A 21,127-nucleotide genomic window follows, 5' to 3' on the forward strand; every position below is an offset into this window, starting at 1 on the left:
GTCTACCACATGTGACACATATATCCTTTTCGTCAACCTTTCCTCACTCATTCTCTCCATATGTCCAAACCATTTCAACACACCCTCTTCTGCTCTCTCAACCACATTCTTTTTATTACCACACATCTCTCTTACCTAAATAAACTCCAACTCCCTCCCTTTTCCTCCTCCCACTAATCCTGCTGCTACTAGAGTTGTTGCTGCTGCTGCTGATGATGCACGAAGCAAACATGCAGAGACAAGTCAGACGTACAACCGGGAACAACAAGAGGTCGTAGGTGAAGTATTAAGAAGAAGAGAAGCCAGGCAGTCAGACAGTCAGTCAGTCAGTCGGTCAGACAGACAATGATACATCGAGAAAAGCTGCCTTTTCATGCTGCCACACAGTCACCTGTTTTGGTGTGTAGCTACCTCGCTACCTCGCTATTGCGGGAAATAGCGAATAGTATGAAAAAAAAAAAAAAAAATCTCTCTTACCTTTCATTGCTTAATCAAACCACCTCATACCAAATATTATCATCAAACATTTAATTTCCAACACATCCACCCTCCTCCATACAACCCTATCTACATAATACTGTTGGAACTACTATTCCTTCAAACATACCCATTTTTGCTCTCTGAGACAATGTTCTCTCTTTCTAAACATCCTTCATTACTCCAAGAACCTTCACCCCCTCCCCCACCCTGTGACTCACTTATGCTTCCATGGTTCCATTTGCTGCTAAGTCCACTCCCAGATATCTAAACCACTTCACTTTCTCAAATTTTTCTCCATTCACACTTACATCCCTATTAACTTGTCCCTCAACCCTACTGAACATAATAACCTTGCTCTCATTCACACTTACTCTCAACTTTCTCCTTTCACACACTCTTCCAAACTCAGTCACCAACTTCAGAAGTTTCTCACTTGAATCAGCCACCAGTGCTGTATCACTGGTGAACAACAACTAACTCACTTCCCAGGCCCTCTCATCCCCAACAGACTGTATACCTGCTCCTCTCTCCAAAACTTTTGCATTTACCTCCCTAATCACCCCATCCAAAAACAAATTAAGCAACCATGGAGACATCACATAACCCAGGGAACCAGTCACTCTTCTCTCTTCCTACTTGTACGAAAGCCTTACATCCTTGATAAAAACTTTTCACTGCTTCCAGCAGCGTACTTCCCACACCATATACTCTTAAGACCTTCCACAAAGCATCTCTATCAACTCTACTGTATGCCTTCTCCAGATCCATAAATGCCACAAAGACAGGGACAAAAAGTAAAAAAAATCACACGACAAAGACACATAACACATACGTCAAGGAAGAAAACATAGCCCTAATGTGCTTCATCTAGTGGTTGATAATACAGTTACTATCATAAGTTTGTCTGTTTCTCCATCTATCTGTCTGGCCAAACAATTTTTGTCAGTTTGCCTTTGTCCCCAAAGAGTTTTTCACTTGCAGGGTGACACCCAATGAATTTCTCTATATTATAAAGCATTATAAACTCTTGTGTACTGTTAGCATTTCCATTATCATTCTGTAGTTAAATCCATTCAACCAATATAGTGAAATAAAAAGCTTTCCTTTATATTTAGCCTAACAAATTTCTTGCTTAGTTTCTTTTAGGTTTCTGGCTGCTCTAGCTCTGTGCCTTTCAAAAAAGAGCGACTAGAAGCCATAGCAAAAAACTTGTTGAAAAAATGTCAAAATGTACTTTTAATAGTGGAAGAGCAGTGAATGATTGCAATAAGCTAGATACTGATACTTTAAATGCTGACAGTACATAAAAAGTTTAAAATGTTGTATAACTGAATTAAGAAACAGGACCCAACGAGTGTAAAATGCCTTCTCTGTACGTGTAAGAACTTTCATAAACATGCATTGCTAATCATGAGTTGACACAGGACAGATTTTAACCAAATGTTAAGCCTTTTATATATTTCTGTAATTTTACATGGATGTTTCTTATGTCTCCTGGAGGTATATTCATATTCTAGTTTCCTCATTGGGTATTCCTAACTTTTGGTCTGATTCATTTTTAATACATTCCACTGTATTCTGTGGCAGGCCCATACCCAGCAAATAAACACACCATGGTACAACTGTACTAATGTGTGTCGAGACTCAGTGATAAATATTTTCTCAGGTGAGTCAAGGCTGTTACCAAAGCCAACTACAATATATCCTCTGCCATATGATACAATATCTATGAACTTATTTTACTATACCAATGCTATAGTTTCCTTACACTCATACATATATGCAATTTCTCTACACAAAAATGATATTTCTCATATTGCAAATGACTGATGTTTCAATATTTACCATTTATTTACATATACTTACATATACATAACTCTTCTATTTTCAGGAATTGGTTTTCATAAGGGTACAACTCGAAACATGGGTGTACTGACAGAGGCACACCACATTTAGCACACAAGTAGGTGTTTCTTGCATTCTTTTCTGCTCTTAAGTGGTGTTGACTTAAACACGACACCAGCACCAGGCTAAGTGAAGAAAGTGTCTTTCCACCAAACATGCCTGATGTCTGCCAATGTGACGACATGGTGTCTCACCGATCATTTGAATCTCTCAAACCAGTTGATGCCAGAGTGCCTTACATAAGTCCTTCAATTTTGGCTCCTGGCCAGTCTTTATAAAATATACTGAAGGTGTTCAGCAGTGACATATCTAGCAAGGGAAAAAACAGTTTGACACAGTTTATTTTTACTTTCTTGCCACTGTGCTTTTCATTTTCTACCAACTTGTCCTTATAGAAAATGGAAACCATGTGCGCAATCGAATTATCATGCCCTTTTATGTGTAAAAACGTTTGTTACAATGAAATGAGACTACTTCACCTTTTTCAACATTAGGTAGTAATGGCATGCATTTTCATATTGCCCGTACTATCTTGCAAGCATCATCTATCTATTTATCTATCTATATCTCTGATGCCTCTTTCAAATGAAATTCCCTCAAGGGGGTGACCACTGCAACAGAGCTTCCATAACTAGAGTACTCCAGGGCCGCTTCTTAGCCTTTAGTGCCTCATCCTTAATAGGCCAAAGGTAAAGGGCAGCTCTAGCATAGTATTTGCAGAGGCTCCTAACTAATGTTCCTACCGACTACTGCTACAAGATCCAGCATCTTAAAACAGTTTTTAGCCAGTTCACCAATTATCCACATATGTGAATTTTGTCTAAATGAAACAGACATTAAAGTCTTCACCAAGGATCTTAAAGACAACTAATTTCACATCACAATCAATATCAGTCTTTTCCAGGATATATCATAAAATCATGTATGTAGTCATTCTGTACATCACAAAACACAAAATTTTCAATTCAAATTAATGGTATTTTGAAGGAATATACTGTTTGAATCCAAATCTCCTTTTCCACAACATGAAAGATTCGTCAATGTACAAATCTTGAAATGAGATAATATTTCCTCAGTTCTGAAAGAGATCATCAAGAACTGGTCTAATTTCCTACAGTCTTTTGTTAGCTGCGAGCTGCTCTTTGTCTGTAAAATGAAGGGTCTATGAAGCTGCAGAAAGTGATCTCAGCATAATTCTCCATATAAACATCAGTCCAAACATCTCAGCAGTGGTCCAATATTCATTTATTTCATGTTTCTTGTTATACACCATCTACATAACCATACACAAAAACATACATTTCATCTAAAGGGGTCTCAGTAAACATGGACAGCCTGCTGCTTGGAATTGCTGGCTGTGTCTCCTTCACAAAACATATTAGTAGTCAAAATTATGTCAATCAAATCAACATCAAAATACTCTGAGAAACACTCCAGCTGTTTCCAGTCACTGCTGGCAATATTGTTTTTCTTCCATGTTACTTCATTCTTCCACATCTTAATCAAAACTATACCCAACTGATTTACTAATACTCTCCTCTGTGCTGACAGAGTCAAGCTTATCTAATATAGTAAATACATGCAATAATTTTGGTTTCCTTGTGCAGCTCCTGCAAGGTGAAAATGTTAAATTGAGATGGTTACTGGCCAATCGAGCAGAGGAAATATGGAACAATGTATGGAAATATCCTCTGATATTCCAGTTAGTGAATTCTGGCAAATTAACAACCCTAATGACATATGTGGACTTTAAAAAAAAAAAATATATTCCATATATGGGACACTTGTAGTCAATTCCTGGAGGCAGAGCATCCCATTTATGGGATATCAGCAGTCAAATGCATTATCAATTGCATCTTCCTTGTCAGGAGACTGTCAAGTTTAACATATTTTCCTTTAAACCTTCAATATGTTGCCATGTATTAATCATCATATGTCTTTCTCTTCTTCCTAGGCTATAAAGTTCCATTTTTTTCCAAGGTACCTCACATATACCATTCCCTATATTTTGTATATGAAGTGCTATAAAATTATCTTTAACTTGTTTATTTCTACAGTATGCGTTCTGTTGATGATGTATGATACAGCCGTATTCTAGTGCTTCTTATATATAATTAAACATTTTCATCATTTAGGTTTATCTTTTGCGATGAAACTTTTCAGAATCATACCATCCAATACTTGGATCAATAATTCTATCTTCTCAATATATTTTCTGAATTCTAGTATCTCATGATGACATCCACACTTTTTCTACTCAGCCTTTAAATGGTTTCTCCTATGTATTCTTACTTATTCCATGACATTTGTTCAAAACTATCAGTCAAATTCCATTAACTTCTGCAAACTTGCAAATCATGTATAACTCATCTCACTTTTTTTGCCTCATTTTCAATGCCATATGGTAATTTTGGCAATAAAAGAATTCATTACACCAATTTTTTCAAATAGGTTTTAATGGTTTCTGCTTCATTAAAAAAAGAGTGTTTACTAAATCTAATTAATGGAAAGAGTAGGTTTCCTTGGCCCTGGTCGAACTGTATGAAACAGGCCAATGATTTCCACATTGTACACTATCAGTATTTTTTCTCTTCTTTTGTTTTTGCCCTCACTACAAAATGAAGAAATATACATTTAACCCCTTTACGTCTCACAGACGGATATTTCCACAAGCTGAGCAGTGCCAGGAGGGGATATCTATGCATCAAAATTTCACAACTTAATTTCCAGGCCACACACCAAGCCCAAGTGGTGGCTGAGGTACCAATGCATGATAATTTCTCCCCACAGTCAGTGTGAGTTTTCTAAGAGGATAATGAGCAGGTTCTAGTTTATAGGACCAGGCAATATATGATCCTGAGTTATTTAATGATGGTGATCTGTCTTCGGATCATGCTGAGAGTGATTTCATGGACACAACTTTTCCATCATCAAAAGTTCACTAAGATGAAGCACGAAAAAGTTTACTAGGAAAAGTGGTGGCAGTGTAGCCAGCACCCACCTGACCTTGATACCACTGCATGTGTCAGATGTTGCAGGTAACTTTACAAACTTAAAGTTTTGCTGTAATGAAAAAATCAACGAATCATTTGGATTATAACAAGAAATTATTTATTGTTTAAGATGTAACATGATAATTATCAGTAATCAGTTTTTCAGTGTAGGAAAAATAAACGATAAAATGGGCGCTCCTGATACTCTGGCCTTACTCCTGCACTTTTTGGTTAACAGATATCAAACACATACAAAACTTTTATACATTACCAGAGTCAAGGCAGTGGATGAGACATACTTCAAAAGTGATTCTCTCATAGTTGTAAGGAATATCTTTGAAATTGTTTGGTTAACATACATTTTTTAAAGAACTTGAGCATGAATTCTGAGGGCTGGAAAGGAATCTTTTCATGATGTTTAAGTGTTAACAAAACCTGGGTATAAAATGCACAATGTCTATGAACATTCTATTTCATGCAAAATCTCTTGCAAGAGGCAATCACTTGAGATCCATTATGATACGTTTAATCTAGGCTAGCTTGCTATGTTGCTGTCTCTGGTCACAATTTGTCAAATTTCACAGTCATCTATACTATCACTATTCAAGAAAGAAATTCATCAGTAATTTACATTATTGTGTAAATCGACCAACAGGCCTGAGGTGGATCTATGACTTATCCCTCCAATGTCTCATGATGTCTTAAATCATGGTAAAGCAAAGCATGTCCAACCCACATCACACAAGCTGTTCATATCCTAGATTAAACCAAAGCTAAGATATGCTTCTCAAGTTTGGTCACAGCTCCTAAAGAGGCACAAAGACCTAATAAAGACCAGAGAAGGGCAAGAAAGACAGAACTAGAATTAGAACAGCTAAGTTACAAGGAAAGGTTAAAGGTTTTACATGTGCTCAGCTTGGAAAACAGAAGAGCGAGGGATGAAATGATAAGAACTTTAAAGTTTATAAAACAGATCACTGATGCAGGGTGAACAGTTCTTCAAGAGATGTAGGGACAGAGCAACCAAAGGATATAACATAAAACTGAGCAAGAAACTTGCCAAAAAATATGTAAAGAAATACTTTTATAGTAAAGAGTGGTGGAAGAGTGGAATACACTGACTGAGGATATGGTTGATGCAGGCAGGAAATATAAATTTACGTTGTTGTACGTCAGTAGAAAATATTCAAGAGATGGAGCTCCAAAAGAGTAAAACTCCCTCCCTTCACAGTAAAAAATAGGTAATTACACAGACACAAACACACACCCACACACTGTAAGCAGATCCCCAAAGTTCTACAAGGCTAAGGTGGGAGACTGCCAGATTTATGGGCCATATATTTCAAATCTGCTCACTGCCAGATTTATGGGCCATATATTTCAGATCTGCCCACTATGACCTGAGGTGGTATTCCTTGCCAACAAGAAGCTCCCACTACCTGTCTCTGTGAATCAGAAAAACTCCTTTCCCAAGACTGAGATATGGGAGCCTTTTATTCACCATAATACCACTCAAGGTCAATCATTGGACATATATAAACAATGAGAGACATTGCTGGTTGGAGCTTGACTCTAACCAGCACAACAATGGAACTTAAGTCAACATTCTCGCCCTGAACATGATTCATTACCCCTGAAAGGATCCAATACACAAATCCTCTGATGGAAAGGAGGGAAAAAATATTCATCTAGGTTCAAACAAGTGTAAAAGGGGAAGGGAGGAAGGAAGGAACTGTCATCAATCACCACAATAATGGTAACATTTCAAATACAAAGCAAAATTACAAAAGCACAAAATATCAAAAAAATCATGACATAAATACGATACACCCTATGACAATCACAAAGATACTTATCCTGAGTAGGGTGGAAAAAAAATCCCATGATTAACTTAAGGCTTATTGTGTATGTATCTATTTCCATACCTTCAAGTATGAAAGAATATATACACTACACCCTAAGATATTCACAGAAGGATATCCATCCCTAGTAGCATGGAAATCACAAATAGGAAAAAAAATTGTTAGGCTGTTCAGATCCTCCAGGATCCAAAGAATTACGAGGTGATCAGCATGCCAGTTTGGAAGACGGCAAAATCACGGCCAAGTGGAGGTTGCTGATTGGCAGGGAGTACCCAGAATACTGAAAGGTGGTTTGTGAAGGGTGAGACAAAGGCTTTAGCCTCACCATATGGCAGGGGGTTAGTGGTTTATAGCACTGAAGAATTTCTGAGAATTTCTCAAGCTCACAGGATGGACAGACCCTGGAGAATAAAAATCTTCTCACTGCATCTGCATATAGAACTCATATCCAAAGAAATATACATAATATTTTCATGCATGCTAAATAAATGAGTATATGCACCTTACATGAGGATATCATTGTGTATGAAAACCAATTACATATCTATCAATACCACTGTCATATAAGTAGAAAAATCTTAATCTAGAAGGGAAGATCAACAATGAGTCTGATCCACCTTTAGGGTAATAACCATGTGCTCACTCCAATTTTACAACATATTTGGTAACAAGGAGAAGAATGCTTGACCCAACAACAGATACTTCAAAATACCCTTAAGTTACTATGGCTATGGCCAATTTATATAAAGACATAAAAGCATCCCTACCTGTATATGTGACCACAAACAACTTGTAAAAGTCTATATATACTAGGAACTTGGTCTTACCTCCTACATGAATCTGAAGATATTAAAACAAAAATGAATAATACATTTGTTGTCACAGGATATATGTGTGCTGCTAGACTCCACATGCCTATGGTTACACGGTGAGTAAAAATTCAGGGTAGGTGAGGCTGCATCATTGTCTATTGACAAAACAGAGTACAGTCTCCTTGAAGAACTTCATTCCAAAGGAGTCCATTACTTCCCTTCTATTTAGAGGAGTGCATTCTTAGAGGTGCTAAAGCTCCTAGAAAAAGGGGTCCTCAGGACACAGTAAGAAAGTATGGAAAATATATTTTTTTTTTTTTTTTTTATACCTCGTCGCTGTCTCCCGCTTTTGCGAGGTAGCGCAAGGAAACAGACGAAAGAAATGGCCCAACCCCCCCCATACACATGTACATACACACGTCCAACACACGCAAATATACATACCTACACAGCTTTCCATGGTTTACCCCGGACGCTTCACATGCCTTGATTCAATCCACTGACAGCACGTCAACCCCTGTATACCACATCGCTCCAATTCACTCTATTCCTTGCCCTCCTTTCACCCTCCTGCATGTTCAGGCCCCGATCACACAAAATCCTTTTCACTCCATCTTTCCACCTCCAATTTGGTCTCCCTCTTCTCCTCGTTCTCTCCACCTCCGACACATATATCCTCTTGGTCAATCTTTCCTCACTCATTCTCTCCATGTGCCCAAACCATTTCAAAAACACCCTCTTCTGCTCTCTCAACCACGCTCTTTTTATTTCCACACATCTCTCTTACCCTTACGTTACTTACTCGATCAAACCACCTCACACCACACATTGTCCTCAAACATCTCATTTCCAGCACATCCATCCTCCTGCGCACAACTCTATCCATAGCCCACGCCTCGCAACCATACAACATTGTTGGAACCACTATTCCTTCAAACATACCCATTTTTGCTTTCCGGGATAATGTTCTCGACTTCCACACATTTTTCAAGGCTCCCAAAATTTTCGCCCCCTCCCCCACCCTATGATCCACTTCCGCTTCCATGGTTCCATCCGCTGACAGATCCACTCCCAGATATCTAAAACACTTCACTTCCTCCAGTTTTTCTCCATTCAAACTCACCTCCCAATTGACTTGACCCTCAACCCTACTGTACCTAATAACCTTGCTCTTATTCACATTTACTCTTAACTTTCTTCTTCCACACACTTTACCAAACTCCGTCACCAGCTTCTGCAGTTTCTCAAGAATATGTATGAAAAAAAATACATATATATATATATATTTTCCATACTTTCTTACTGTGTCCTGAGGACCCCTTTTTCTAGGAGCTTTAGCACCTCTAAGAATGCACTCCTCTAAATAGAAGGGAAGTAATATATCATTATTATTATACTTAGTCGCTGTTTCCTGCATTAGCGAGGTAGCGCAAGGAAACAGACAAAAGAATGGCCCAACCCGCCCACAAACACATGCTTATACATAAACGGCCACACACACACACACACACACATATACATACATATAAATACACTGACATATTCATATATGCTTGCTGCCTTCATCCATTCCCATTGCCACCCCGCCACACATGAAATGGCACCCCACTTCCCCCACGCGTGTGTGCGAGATAACACTAGGAAAAGACAACAAAGGCCACATTTAGTCCCACTCAAGTCTTTGGTTGTCATGTGTAATGCAATGCACCAAAACTGCAGCTCCCTTTCCACATCCAGGCCCAAAAAAACTTTCCATGATTTACCCCAGATGCTTCACATGCCCTGGTTCAATCCACTGACAGCATGTCAACCCTGGTACACTACATCATTCCAATTCACTCTATTCCTTGCACGCCTTTCACCTTCCTGTGTGTTCAGGCCCCGATTGCTCAAAATCTTTTTCACTCCATCCACCTCCAATTTGGTCTCCCACTTCTCCTTGTTCCCTCCACATCTGACACATATATCCTCATTCTCTACATGTGACCAAACCATTTCAACATGCCCTCTTCTGCTCTCAACCACTCTTTTTATTACCACACATCTCTCTTACCCTTTCATTACTTACTCGATCAAACCACCTCACATCACATATTGTCCTCAAACATCTCATTTCTAACACATCCACCCTCCTCTGCACAACCCTATCTATAGCTCATGCCTTGCAACCATATAACATTGTTGGAACCACTATTCCTTCAAACATGCCCATTTTTGCTCTCCGAGATAGCGTTCTCACCTTCCACACTTTCTTCAAAGCTCCCAGAACCTTTGCCCCCTCCCCACCCTCTGACTCACTTCCGCTTCCATGGTTCCACCTGCTGCTAAACCCACTCCCAGGTATCTAGAACACTTCACTTCCTCCACTTTTCCTCCATTCAAATTTACCTCCCAATTAACTTGTCCCTCAACCCTACTGAACCTAATAACCTTGCTCTTATTCACATTTTTCTCAGCTTTCTTCTTTCACACTTTACTAAACTCAGTCACCAACTTCTGCAGTTTCTCACCCGAATCAGCCACCAGTGCTGTATCATCAGCAAACAACAACTAACCCATTTCCCAAGCCCTCTCATTCACAACAGACTTGCCCCTCTCTCCAAAACTCTTACATTCACCTTTCTAACCACCCCATCCATAAACAAATTAAACAACCATGGAGACATCAAGCACCCCTGCCACAAATGTTTTGGGAGCAGCTGAGTGAGTGTGTTAGCAGCTTTGATACACAGGACTGGGTTATAGTGATAGGTGATTTGAATGCATAGGTGAGTAATGTGGCAGTTGAGGGTATAATCGGAGTACATGGGGTGTTCAGTGTTGTAAATGGAAATGGTGAAGAGCTTGTGGATTTGTGTGCTGAAAAAGGACTGGTGATTTGGAATACCTGGTTTAGAAAGAGAGATAAACATAAGTATATGTATGTGACTAGAAGAGATGGCCAGAGGGTGTTATTGGATTACATGTTAAGAGATAGGCAAAGAGAGACTTCTGGATGTTAATGTGCTGAGTGGGGCAGCTGGAGGGATGTCTGATCATTATCTTGTGAAATCGAAGGTGAATTTGTAGAGGATTCCAGAGAAGAAGAGAGAATGTTGGGGAGAAGAGAGTGGTGAGAGTAAGTGAGCTTGGAAAGGAGACTTGTGTAAGGAAGTACCAGGAGAGACTGAGTGCAGAATGGAAAAAGGTGAGAGCAAATGACATAAGGAGAGTGGGGGAGGAATGGGATGTATTTAGGGAAGCAGTGATGGCTTGTACAAAAGATGCATGTGGCATGAGAAAGGTGGGAGGTGGGCAGATAAGAAAGGGTTGTGAATGGTGGGATGAAGAAGTAAGATTGTTAGTGAAATAGAAGAGAGAGGCGTTTGGACAATTTTTGCAAGGAAGTTGTGCAAATGACTGGGAGATGTATAAAAGGAAGAGGCAGGAGGAGGTCAAGACAAAGGTGCAAGAGGTGAAAAAGAGGGCAAATGAGAGTTGGGGTAAGAGAGTATCATTAAATTTCAGGGAGAATAAAAAAGATGTTTTGGACGGAGGTAAATAAAGTGCATAAAACGAGAGCAAATGGGAACATCATTGAAAGGGGGGAAAATGGGGAGGTAATAACAAGTAGTGATGAAGTGGGAGATGGAGTGAGTATTTTGAAGGTTTGTTGAATATGTTTGATAATAGAGTGGCAGATACAGGGTGTTTTGGTCAGGGTGGTGTGCATAGTGAGAGGGTCAGGGAGAATGGTTTGAGTAACATAAAAGAGGTAGTGAAAGCTTTGCAGAAGATGAAAGCTGGCAAAGAGGCAGGTTTGGATGATACTGCAGTGGAATTTATATAAAAAAAAAGGGGGGGGTGACTGTGTTGTTGATGGGTTGGTAAGGACATTCAATGTATATATGGATCATGGTGAAGTGCCCAAGGATTGGCAGAATGCATGCATAGTGCTATTGTACAAAGGCAAATGGGATAAAGGTGAGTGTCCAAATTACAGAGGTATAAGTTTGTTGAGTATTCCTGGGGAATTATATGGGAGGGTATTGATTGAGAGGGTCAAGGCATGTACAGAGCATCAGATTGGGGAAGAGCAGCCAGGTTTCAGAAATGGTAGAGGATGTGTGGATCAGGTGTTTGCTTTGAAGAACGTATGTGAGAAATACTTAGAAAAACAGATGGATTTGTATGTAACATTGATGGATCTGGAGAAGGTATATGATAAAGTGGATAGAGATGCTTTGTGGAGGGTTTTAAGAGTATAAGGTGTGGGAGGTAAGTTGCTAGAAGCAGTGAAAAGTTTTTACCAAGGATGTAAGGCATGTGTACAGGTAGGAAGAGAGGAAAGTGATTGGTTCCCAGTGAATGTCGGTTTGCAGCAGGGGTGCGTGATGTCTCCATGGTTGTTTAATTTGTTTATGGATGGGGTGATTAGGGAGGTGAATGCAAGAGTTTTGGAGAGAGGGGCAAGTATGCAGTCTGTTATGGATGAGAAGGCTTGGGAAGTGAGTCAGTTGTTTGCTGATAATACAGCGCTGATGGCTGATTCGGATGAGAAACTGCAGAAGTTGGTGACTGAGTTCGGTAAAGTGTGTGAAAAAAGAAAGTTGAGAGTAAACTCTGACATCAGCTTCTGCAGTTACTCCCTCAAACCTACCATCAGCACCACACCATCAGAAAACAACAAATAATTCACATCCCACATACCTGCCACCTCTACCAGATTGCATACCTGCCTTTTTGTCCAAGACCTTTTCATATACATCCCTCACCATCACATCCATAAAGAGATTGAACAGTCATGGTGACATCATGCACCCCTGCTACAGACCCATCTTCACTTTGAACCACTCACACTCCTCTCTACCTCCTTGCACACATGCATTACTCTACGGAGAAGACTCTTCACTTCTAATAGCTTTCCTCCCACACTAATACATTTCAAGCAACATCAAAAGTGTCTCTACCATATACTTTCTCCAGATCCTTATGTCACAAACAATTCCTTCTGTTTCTCAAAGTATTTCTCACATATTATCGTAGCAAGCATCTATCCACAAATCCTTTACAACTCGTGAAGCTACAAAGTTCTTCCCCAATATGATGCACATGCCACAACCCTCCTAATAACAACTCATCAAATACACCTTACCCAGTACACTCAACCAATCTTTAAACCTTTGTACTTTAAGCACTCACATACATCCCCCTTCCATTAATATAGAAGCATTAAGAAGACATTCTGCCAATCCTTAGGCATCTCACCATGTTGCACACATGCACTGAAACTCCTAACTAACTAATCAGCAACACAGTCATCTCTTTCAATAAGAATTCAACTACAATACCATCCAATCCAATCCAGCTGCCTTGCAACATTTTCACATTACACAAGGTTTTCATCACCTCTTCACTTTTCACCTCTCCACCTGCCATGACTTTCTCATTTCACACATCTCCCAACACAAAGACCCTACATCTGCCATCCTATCATCAAAAACATTCAACAATCCTTCAGAGTACTCATTCTATCTCCTCTTCGCCTCACCTCTGCCTGTCACCATTTCCTTAATTGTCTCCTCCACCAATGTTCCTATAATTTCTCTTTTTTTTTCACACTGTTAACCTCCTACCAGAACATCTTATTCTTCATGAAGACTGTTGATACTCAATCGCCTGAACACTTATTTACCCACTTATTGTAGCTCCTGCACCTTCCCTTTGATCTGCCACTTTCTCTTGTACATCTCCCATCCACTCACACTCCTTCCCTGCAAGTAAAGCCCTATACACCTCTCTTTTCTCTTTCAATAGCAACTTAGCTTCCTCATTCCACCACTCACTACCCTTTCTCACCTGCCCACCTCACACCTTCTACTTATCACACACTTTTCTCACACATGTCAACACTGCTTATCTAAACACCTCCCATTCCTCAACCACTTCCCTAGCTTCATTTACCCAGTCTTTTCCCATTCTGCTCTCAATTTCCCCTGCCATCTCTTCATATAAGCCTCTTCCAAGCTCACTTACTTTCAGCACCCTCTTTTCACCCACATCATTTCCTCTTTTCTGAATGCCTCTACAAATCTTCACCCTCACCTCCACCAGGTGACAATCAGACATCCCACCACCTGCCTCTTTCAGTGCATTCAAATACAAGAACCTCTTTTTGCATGCCTAGCAGTTAGTACATAATCAATAAAGCCCCCCTACAATCTTTCCAACTCCACATTAATAATAAAAGGGTAAGACAAAGCTGCAGTAGTATGGAGCACATGGCTGAGAGAGTTAAAGGTGTGCTGGAATGGTTTGAATACATGGAGAGAATGAGTGAGGAGAGATTGACAAAGAGCATATAAATGTGTCAAAAGTGGAGAGGAAAGGGAGACTGGGTAGACCAAAATGAAGATGAAAGGTTGTGGTAAAAAAGACTTTGAATTCTTAAGGTTTAAACATGGAGGAGGGTGAAGATCAAGCATAGGATAAGAGTATATTGAAGATATGTAATGTGTGTGTGTGTGTGTGTGCTGTCAGTAGACTGAACTTGGGCACACAAAGCAGCCAGGGAAAGTACACAAAGGTCTATGGGGCCTGGTCATGGATAGGGGGAAGTGGTTTTGGTGCATTTCACAAAGACAAATAGAGAATAGATGTGAGTGGATGAAGCCTTTTCTTCATCTGCTACTGGCATTACTTCACTAATGCAGATGAACAGGAATTAAATATATATATATATATATATTACAGAGGTATAAGTTTGTTGAGTATTCCTGGTAAATTATATGGGAGGGTATTGATTGAGAGGGTGAAGGCATGTACAGAGCATCAGATTGGGGAAGAGCAGTGCGGTTTCAGAAGTGGTAGAGGATGTGTGGATCAGGTGTTTGCTTTGAAGAATGTATGTGAGAAATACTTAGAAAAGCAAATGGATTTGTATGTAGCATTTATGGATCTGGAGAAGGCATATGATAGAGTTGATAGAGATGCTCTGTGGAAGGTATTAAGAATATATGGTGTGGGAGGCAAGTTGTTAGAAGCAGTGAAAAGTTTTTATCGAGGATGTAAGGCATGTGTACGTGTAGGAAGAGAGGAAAGTGATTGGTTCTCAGTGAATGTAGGTTTGCGGCAGGGGTGTGTGATGTCTCCATGGTTGTTTAATTTGTTTATGGATGGGGTTGTAAAGGAGGTAAATGCAAGAGTCCTGGAAAGAGGGGCAAGTATGAAGTCTGTTGGGGATGAGAGAGCTTGGGAAGTGAGTCAGTTGTTGTTCGCTGATGATACAGCGCTGGTGGCTGATTCATGTGAGAAACTGCAGAAGCTGGTGACTGAGTTTGGTAAAGTGTGTGAAAGAAGAAAGTTAAGAGTAAATGTGAATAAGAGCAAGGTTATTAGGTACAGTAGGGGTGAGGGTCAAGTCAATTGGGAGGTGAGTTTGAATGGAGAAAAACTGGAGGAAGTGAAGTGCTTTAGATATCTGGGAGTGGATCTGTCAGCGGATGGAACCATGGAAGCGGAAGTGGATCATAGGGTGGGGGAGGGGGCGAAAATTTTGGGAGCCTTGAAAAATGTGTGGAAGTCGAGAACATTATCTCGGAAAGCAAAAATGGGTATGTTTGAGGGAATAGTGGTTCCAACAATGCTGTATGGTTGCGAGGCGTGGGCTATGGATAGAGATGTGCGCAGGAGGATGGATGTGCTGGAAATGAGATGTTTGAGGACAATGTGTGGTGTGAGGTGGTTTGATCGAGTAAGTAACGTAAGGTTAAGAGAGATGTGTGGAAATAAAAAGAGCGTGGTTGAGAGAGCAGAAGAGGGTGTTTTGAAATGGTTTGGGCACATGGAGAGAATGAGTGAGGAGAGATTGACCAAGAGGATATATGTGTCGGAGGTGGAGGGAACGAGGAGAAGAGGGAGACCAAATTGGAGGTGGAAAGATGGAGTGAAAAAGATTTTGTGTGATCGGGGCCTGAACATGCAGGAGGGTGAAAGGAGGGCAAGAAATAGAGTGAATTGGAGTCATGTGGTATACAGGGGTTGACGTGCTGTCAGTGGATTGAAGCAAGGCATGTGAAGCGTCTGGGGTAAACCATGGAAAGCTGTGTAGGTATGTATATTTGCGTGTGTGGACGTGTGTATGTACATGTGTATGGGGGGGGGGGGTTGGGCCATTTCTTTCGTCTGTTTCCTTGCGCTACCTCGCAAACGCGGGAGACAGCGACAAAGTATAAAAAAAAAAAAAAAAAAAATATATATATATATATATATATATATATATATATATATATATATATATATATATATATATATATATATATATATATATATTTTTTTAATTTTTTTTTCCAAAAGAAGGAACAGAGAAGGGGGCCAGGTGAGGATATCCCCTCAAAGGCCCAGTCCTCTGTTCTTAGCGCTACCTCGCTAATGCGGGAAATGGCGAATAGTATGAAAAAAAAAGAAAAAAAAAAAAAAAAAAAAATATATATATATATATATATATATATATATATATATATATATATCCCTGGGGATAGGAAAGCAAGAATACCTCCCACACATTCCCCGCGTGTCGCAAAAGGTGATTGAAAGGGGAGAGAGCAAGAGGCAGGAAATCCTCCCCTCCTGTTTTTTAATTTTCCAAAAGAAGGAACAGAGAAGGAGGCCAAGTGAGGATACTCTCTCTCAGGTTTAGTCCTCTGTTTTTAATGCTACCTCACTAATGCGGGGAAATGGCGAATATGTATGTATGTATGTATGAAGATCCCCCCCCCCCCCCCCCCCCCCCCCCCCCCCAAAAAAAAGAAGGAACAGAGTGGGGCCAGGTGAGGATATTCTACAAAGGCCCAGTCCTCTGTTCTTAACGCTACCTCGCTAACGCGGGAAATGGCGAATAGTTTAAAAGAAAGAAAAGAAGAAGATGGAGGTATGATAGCAGACAATATTCAAGAGATGAGGCCTAAAAAGTGAAAAAAAAAATCCCTCCCTGTACAGTACAAATTGGTAATTATGCTGTCCCTAACCTGTTGCCACAGTCTTACCCAGGGAGAAAAGATGAGACTAACTTTATGCCAGCAAATATCAAAACAGTTTTCAAGGTCTCATGTATGGGATAATTTGGTAAGCTATTCATGTAATGCATAAGCCAAAAGGTAGCATATGTGTGTCAAGTTTAGTCACTACAACTTGAAAAGCACAAAAAGCTAACTGAGAAGGACTCAAGATCAACAAAGTTGGCACCACAATTAAAGCATCAGAGTAAGGGGGAAACACTAGAGACTTTAAATTTGCCCAACTTAGAAGAAAGGAGTGAGGGCTGACTTGATCACAACTTTTAATTTTAAAGCTGATCAATGACATAAACAGATGTGATGTAGGGATAAAACAACCAAAGGACATAACACAAAATTAAGTAAGAAACTTGTTTAAAAAGATGTGAGGAAGTACTTTTATGATGAAATTCTGGTGGATGAACAGAATAAAATGACAGAAGAAAAAGTTAATGCAAACAGGATACAAAAATGTAAAAAGTTGTATGTTAAGAGAATGTTTGAGAGACGGCCCCCCACAAATGTACAATTCTCTCCCCCTGAAACACAAATGGATAATTACACACACACACCTTACCTTCCTGCCCCAGGATCCCCATCTCTGGGGCTCCTACAGCTCTCAGGAAGCTGGTCATGTCCACCATGGGTCAAGATGTGAAATGTGTGTCTGTTAGGTAAATACAGGATAACTGAAGGGTAAATATTCAGTCTTCAGTGTGGAAATCTGGATAACTAAAACATGTCTGGAGAATGTTGTTTCACAACAGTGTATATCTGGTAGAGTGGTGGCTATGTATAAACATACATAAAAATGTATAATGGTTCTCAATGTCAAGAAACCATCTTTCCTTTTGGAAGAACAATATAGTTTAGAAAAAAAATAATCTCTTACATTCTCACTTTTAGATGCATACACAAACTCAAAAAAATAAAAAATAAAATCATGAGAATTTTGCACCTTTAAACAGGTATTTCATCTGCTATAAATTCTTTCAATAACTTCTTTCACAGATATGTTACAAGTACTCAGAATACATGGCCACTTCCCAATAAAGTGGAATATATTACCGGTGTTTAACCATTAATCAGAGAACAACATTCAGTTATTCTAGCAAAAATTCTTGCTTTACTTTGCAGCTTCCATTCGCTTATACAAGAAAAAGTATTTTTCTGAAATATATACAAATAAATTTCAGTAAGCCACTAAGGTGCCATGCTAAAATTTAACTAAATCATTGATATGCTTGAGAACAGTGGTCAACAAGTGATGACGAAACTTACTTAATATACTACAAATAAAGTATGTGTAGACTCCATTTCAAAGTATAAAGACAAAATACCATTCAATATGATCATAACTTCACCTAATGACTCATTTATTCTTAAATTTTATAAATCTGTTCAACAAGATTAGATGTCAATGTACTAATCACACAAACATTTCTTTGTACTGTAATCTGGAATGTACAACATTCATTAAAAAAAAGCAATCTTTCCAATTTTTGTTTATTTACTGTGTATACTGTCATCCACCCATCTGAACAATCTAATATTTTCATGTTATTTCTTTTAACATTAAACAGTTCTTGAAAAGTAATGATGAATAAAGTCTCAGCTTTTTAGTTAACGGACAATGAAATGATGATAACCTAGTCTTCCATACAATACATACAAATGCAGAAAAAAATTAAAAAATAAAGCTGATCTACAAGAAATAAAGTTGTACAGTTGTTTGTACAGGAAGAACAGGAAGTCCCTGGAAGCAATAGACACATGCAGTGAGACAATTATACTTTGGAGATACATATCAAACGAAAATCCTACCAGAATGATTTGTGACGAGTTTAATGGTACTGTTTGAGATGGGAAGGTGAATGTGTGAATGAAGGTTTTTGCCTCATGATAAATCGTCAGTTTCGATTAGCACTGAAATTCATTTTTTGCCTTAATGATCTACACATGGGTGAAAAATTTCTATGAATTAATTAAGAGACTGCATGAGAGAGAGAGAGAGAGAGAGAGAGAGAGAGAGAGAGAGAGAGAGAGAGAGAGAGAGAGAGAGAGAGAGAGAGAGAGGGGGGGGGGGGAGGAGAGGAGAGGAGAGGAGAGAGAGATTAAATGAAACTGAATGATAGACAGATGGGAACTAGAACTAAGAACATATCAAAATTACTTTTGTCATCCCAGTATTACTATCATAAGAACATATCAAAATTACTTTTGTCATCCCAGTATTACTATCATAATACAATACCATACATTTAAGAATGGATTAAAATTCCAACAGAATAAAATAAAACAGAAATTATCTAATTTTTCACTGTCTAGCCACAAAGAAATAAAGCAGTCAAATTACTGGTGTGACATTAGCAAATACATACAGCAAATACTACTTCCAATAAGGTTGACATTATCAAAGGTAACAAAATATCTTTAACAACTCAATAAGGTTCATATACATATATCTATGTCCCTTACTGTAATGCTAAATTTAGTTCATTACCTAAGACTTTTGAGTCACAGCCAAATGAAGAACCAAACTCTAAGCCTGGCCAGGGTCTTAAGTTTTAATCTCAAATGGCTGTGACAAGGAAGATACTGAACCATATCATCAATGCTAAACTAAATATCTTACTCTGTAATCTTTCAGCAAAGAAACAGTTTATTCCTGCTTATTTAGTTGGGACTAAATAAACACTTTGATACCTGGGAAGTGGAAACATCATAGAACACAGATAAAAACCAAAGTAACCAATGAAGAAAGTCAACTCACAACTTTAACAACTAACAAACCACAAACACAGTCAAAATATCTTGCCTTAACCATCAGTAAATGCCATCTTCCCAAATCAAACCTCCAAGTACACACAAAGACCAAACTGATAACAACCAGACAAAAAAGACCTGATGTCAACAACCAGAGAAATGAAAAGAAAAAATCATCATCTGGTGTGTTCATGGTGTACACAACTTCCCAGTATCATTAACTGTCATCAAGGTTTCATGTATAATAACAAAACATACAGATGAAATCTACAAAATATCACTGATATTTATAATGAATGGCATATTACTTCTCCTTGTTATATACTCCAAATACACTGAACATATTAAGAAGCCATTCTCCCTCTTTAATCACTGGGAAAAAATTCACAAAACAATTACATTACTTTAACAGCAATAACAATAATAATGAGAGTAACAATAATGATACAACAATGACGTTTTACACTTAATTCATAAGACCAACAATGAAATGGTTTACAATGAAACTGGGAGAATAACATCTTAAAAACAATGAGCACATGATGAATACCTGATCCAAGGATGAAACTGGTGTTCATTTCTCTTCTAGAATGATTTTTCCAACATCTTTGCTCTTTTAGCTACAGCAGCTAAACGAAGAATACCAAGCAAAGGCCCTGGAAGAAGTCCCTTTTTCTCACCATTTCCTGGAGGAACGCGAATAGCCACAATCTTGCCATCATTGAGACGTAAGTATATACCCTTCTGGGTCTTAATCACCATTACTGACTGGCCTGCCTTCAGAAGAATAGGTTTCCCATCTCCAGAATTTGTGGGAATACTAACATCTGAAATAAAAGACTTTCAATAGTTTATGAAGAACTGGGAATTCAATGGTACAATAATACTGCTTTTATGATGAAGGGCCTTACATTTCCATAATCTGTGACAATACCATCCTTAAAAATGAAAAATAATTTGGTGTTCTAAACAGTGCCTAAAAATACATAATTCACATACTCCTATATTCCATATACGATCAATATATCTATTGCATCACTATACATTCTTTGGTGTTACTGGACTTCACCTGCCCATGGTTACACAGCAAGTGAAAAGTCAATTTTGGTAAGGTTGTATCAAAGGAAGTACAGTCTCATCAAAGAACTTCTCACTCCAATGGAGCATACATTTCCCTGCAACAGGTTATAGCACAGCCTTGGGGTGCAAGAGCATTGAGAAAGTTCTTGGGTAACATCAGGACTCTTTCACAGAAACTGGTACTAAAGTAATCATAA

At 38.9% G+C, this 21,127-nt stretch overlaps 1 protein-coding gene across 4 annotated transcripts in view; it reads right to left on the reverse strand.

The window, feature by feature from the left end:
• LOC139765498 (uncharacterized) overlaps positions 1-21,127 on the reverse strand; it is a 134,667-nt gene that overhangs the window by 22,808 nt on the left and 90,732 nt on the right. For 3 of the 4 annotated variants that reach the window (XM_071692958.1, XM_071692959.1, XM_071692957.1), the window contains one exon: positions 20,531-20,677. In XM_071692958.1, coding sequence (XP_071549059.1) covers positions 20,531-20,677 — 147 coding nt within the window. Of the gene's footprint in view, positions 1-20,400; positions 20,678-21,127 lie in introns of all 4 variants that reach the window. The other variant, XM_071692960.1, reaches the window with a different exon arrangement.

This window comes from Panulirus ornatus, chromosome 55 (assembly GCF_036320965.1).
Source record: "Panulirus ornatus isolate Po-2019 chromosome 55, ASM3632096v1, whole genome shotgun sequence".
Taxonomy (NCBI): Eukaryota; Metazoa; Arthropoda; class Malacostraca; order Decapoda; family Palinuridae; genus Panulirus; species Panulirus ornatus.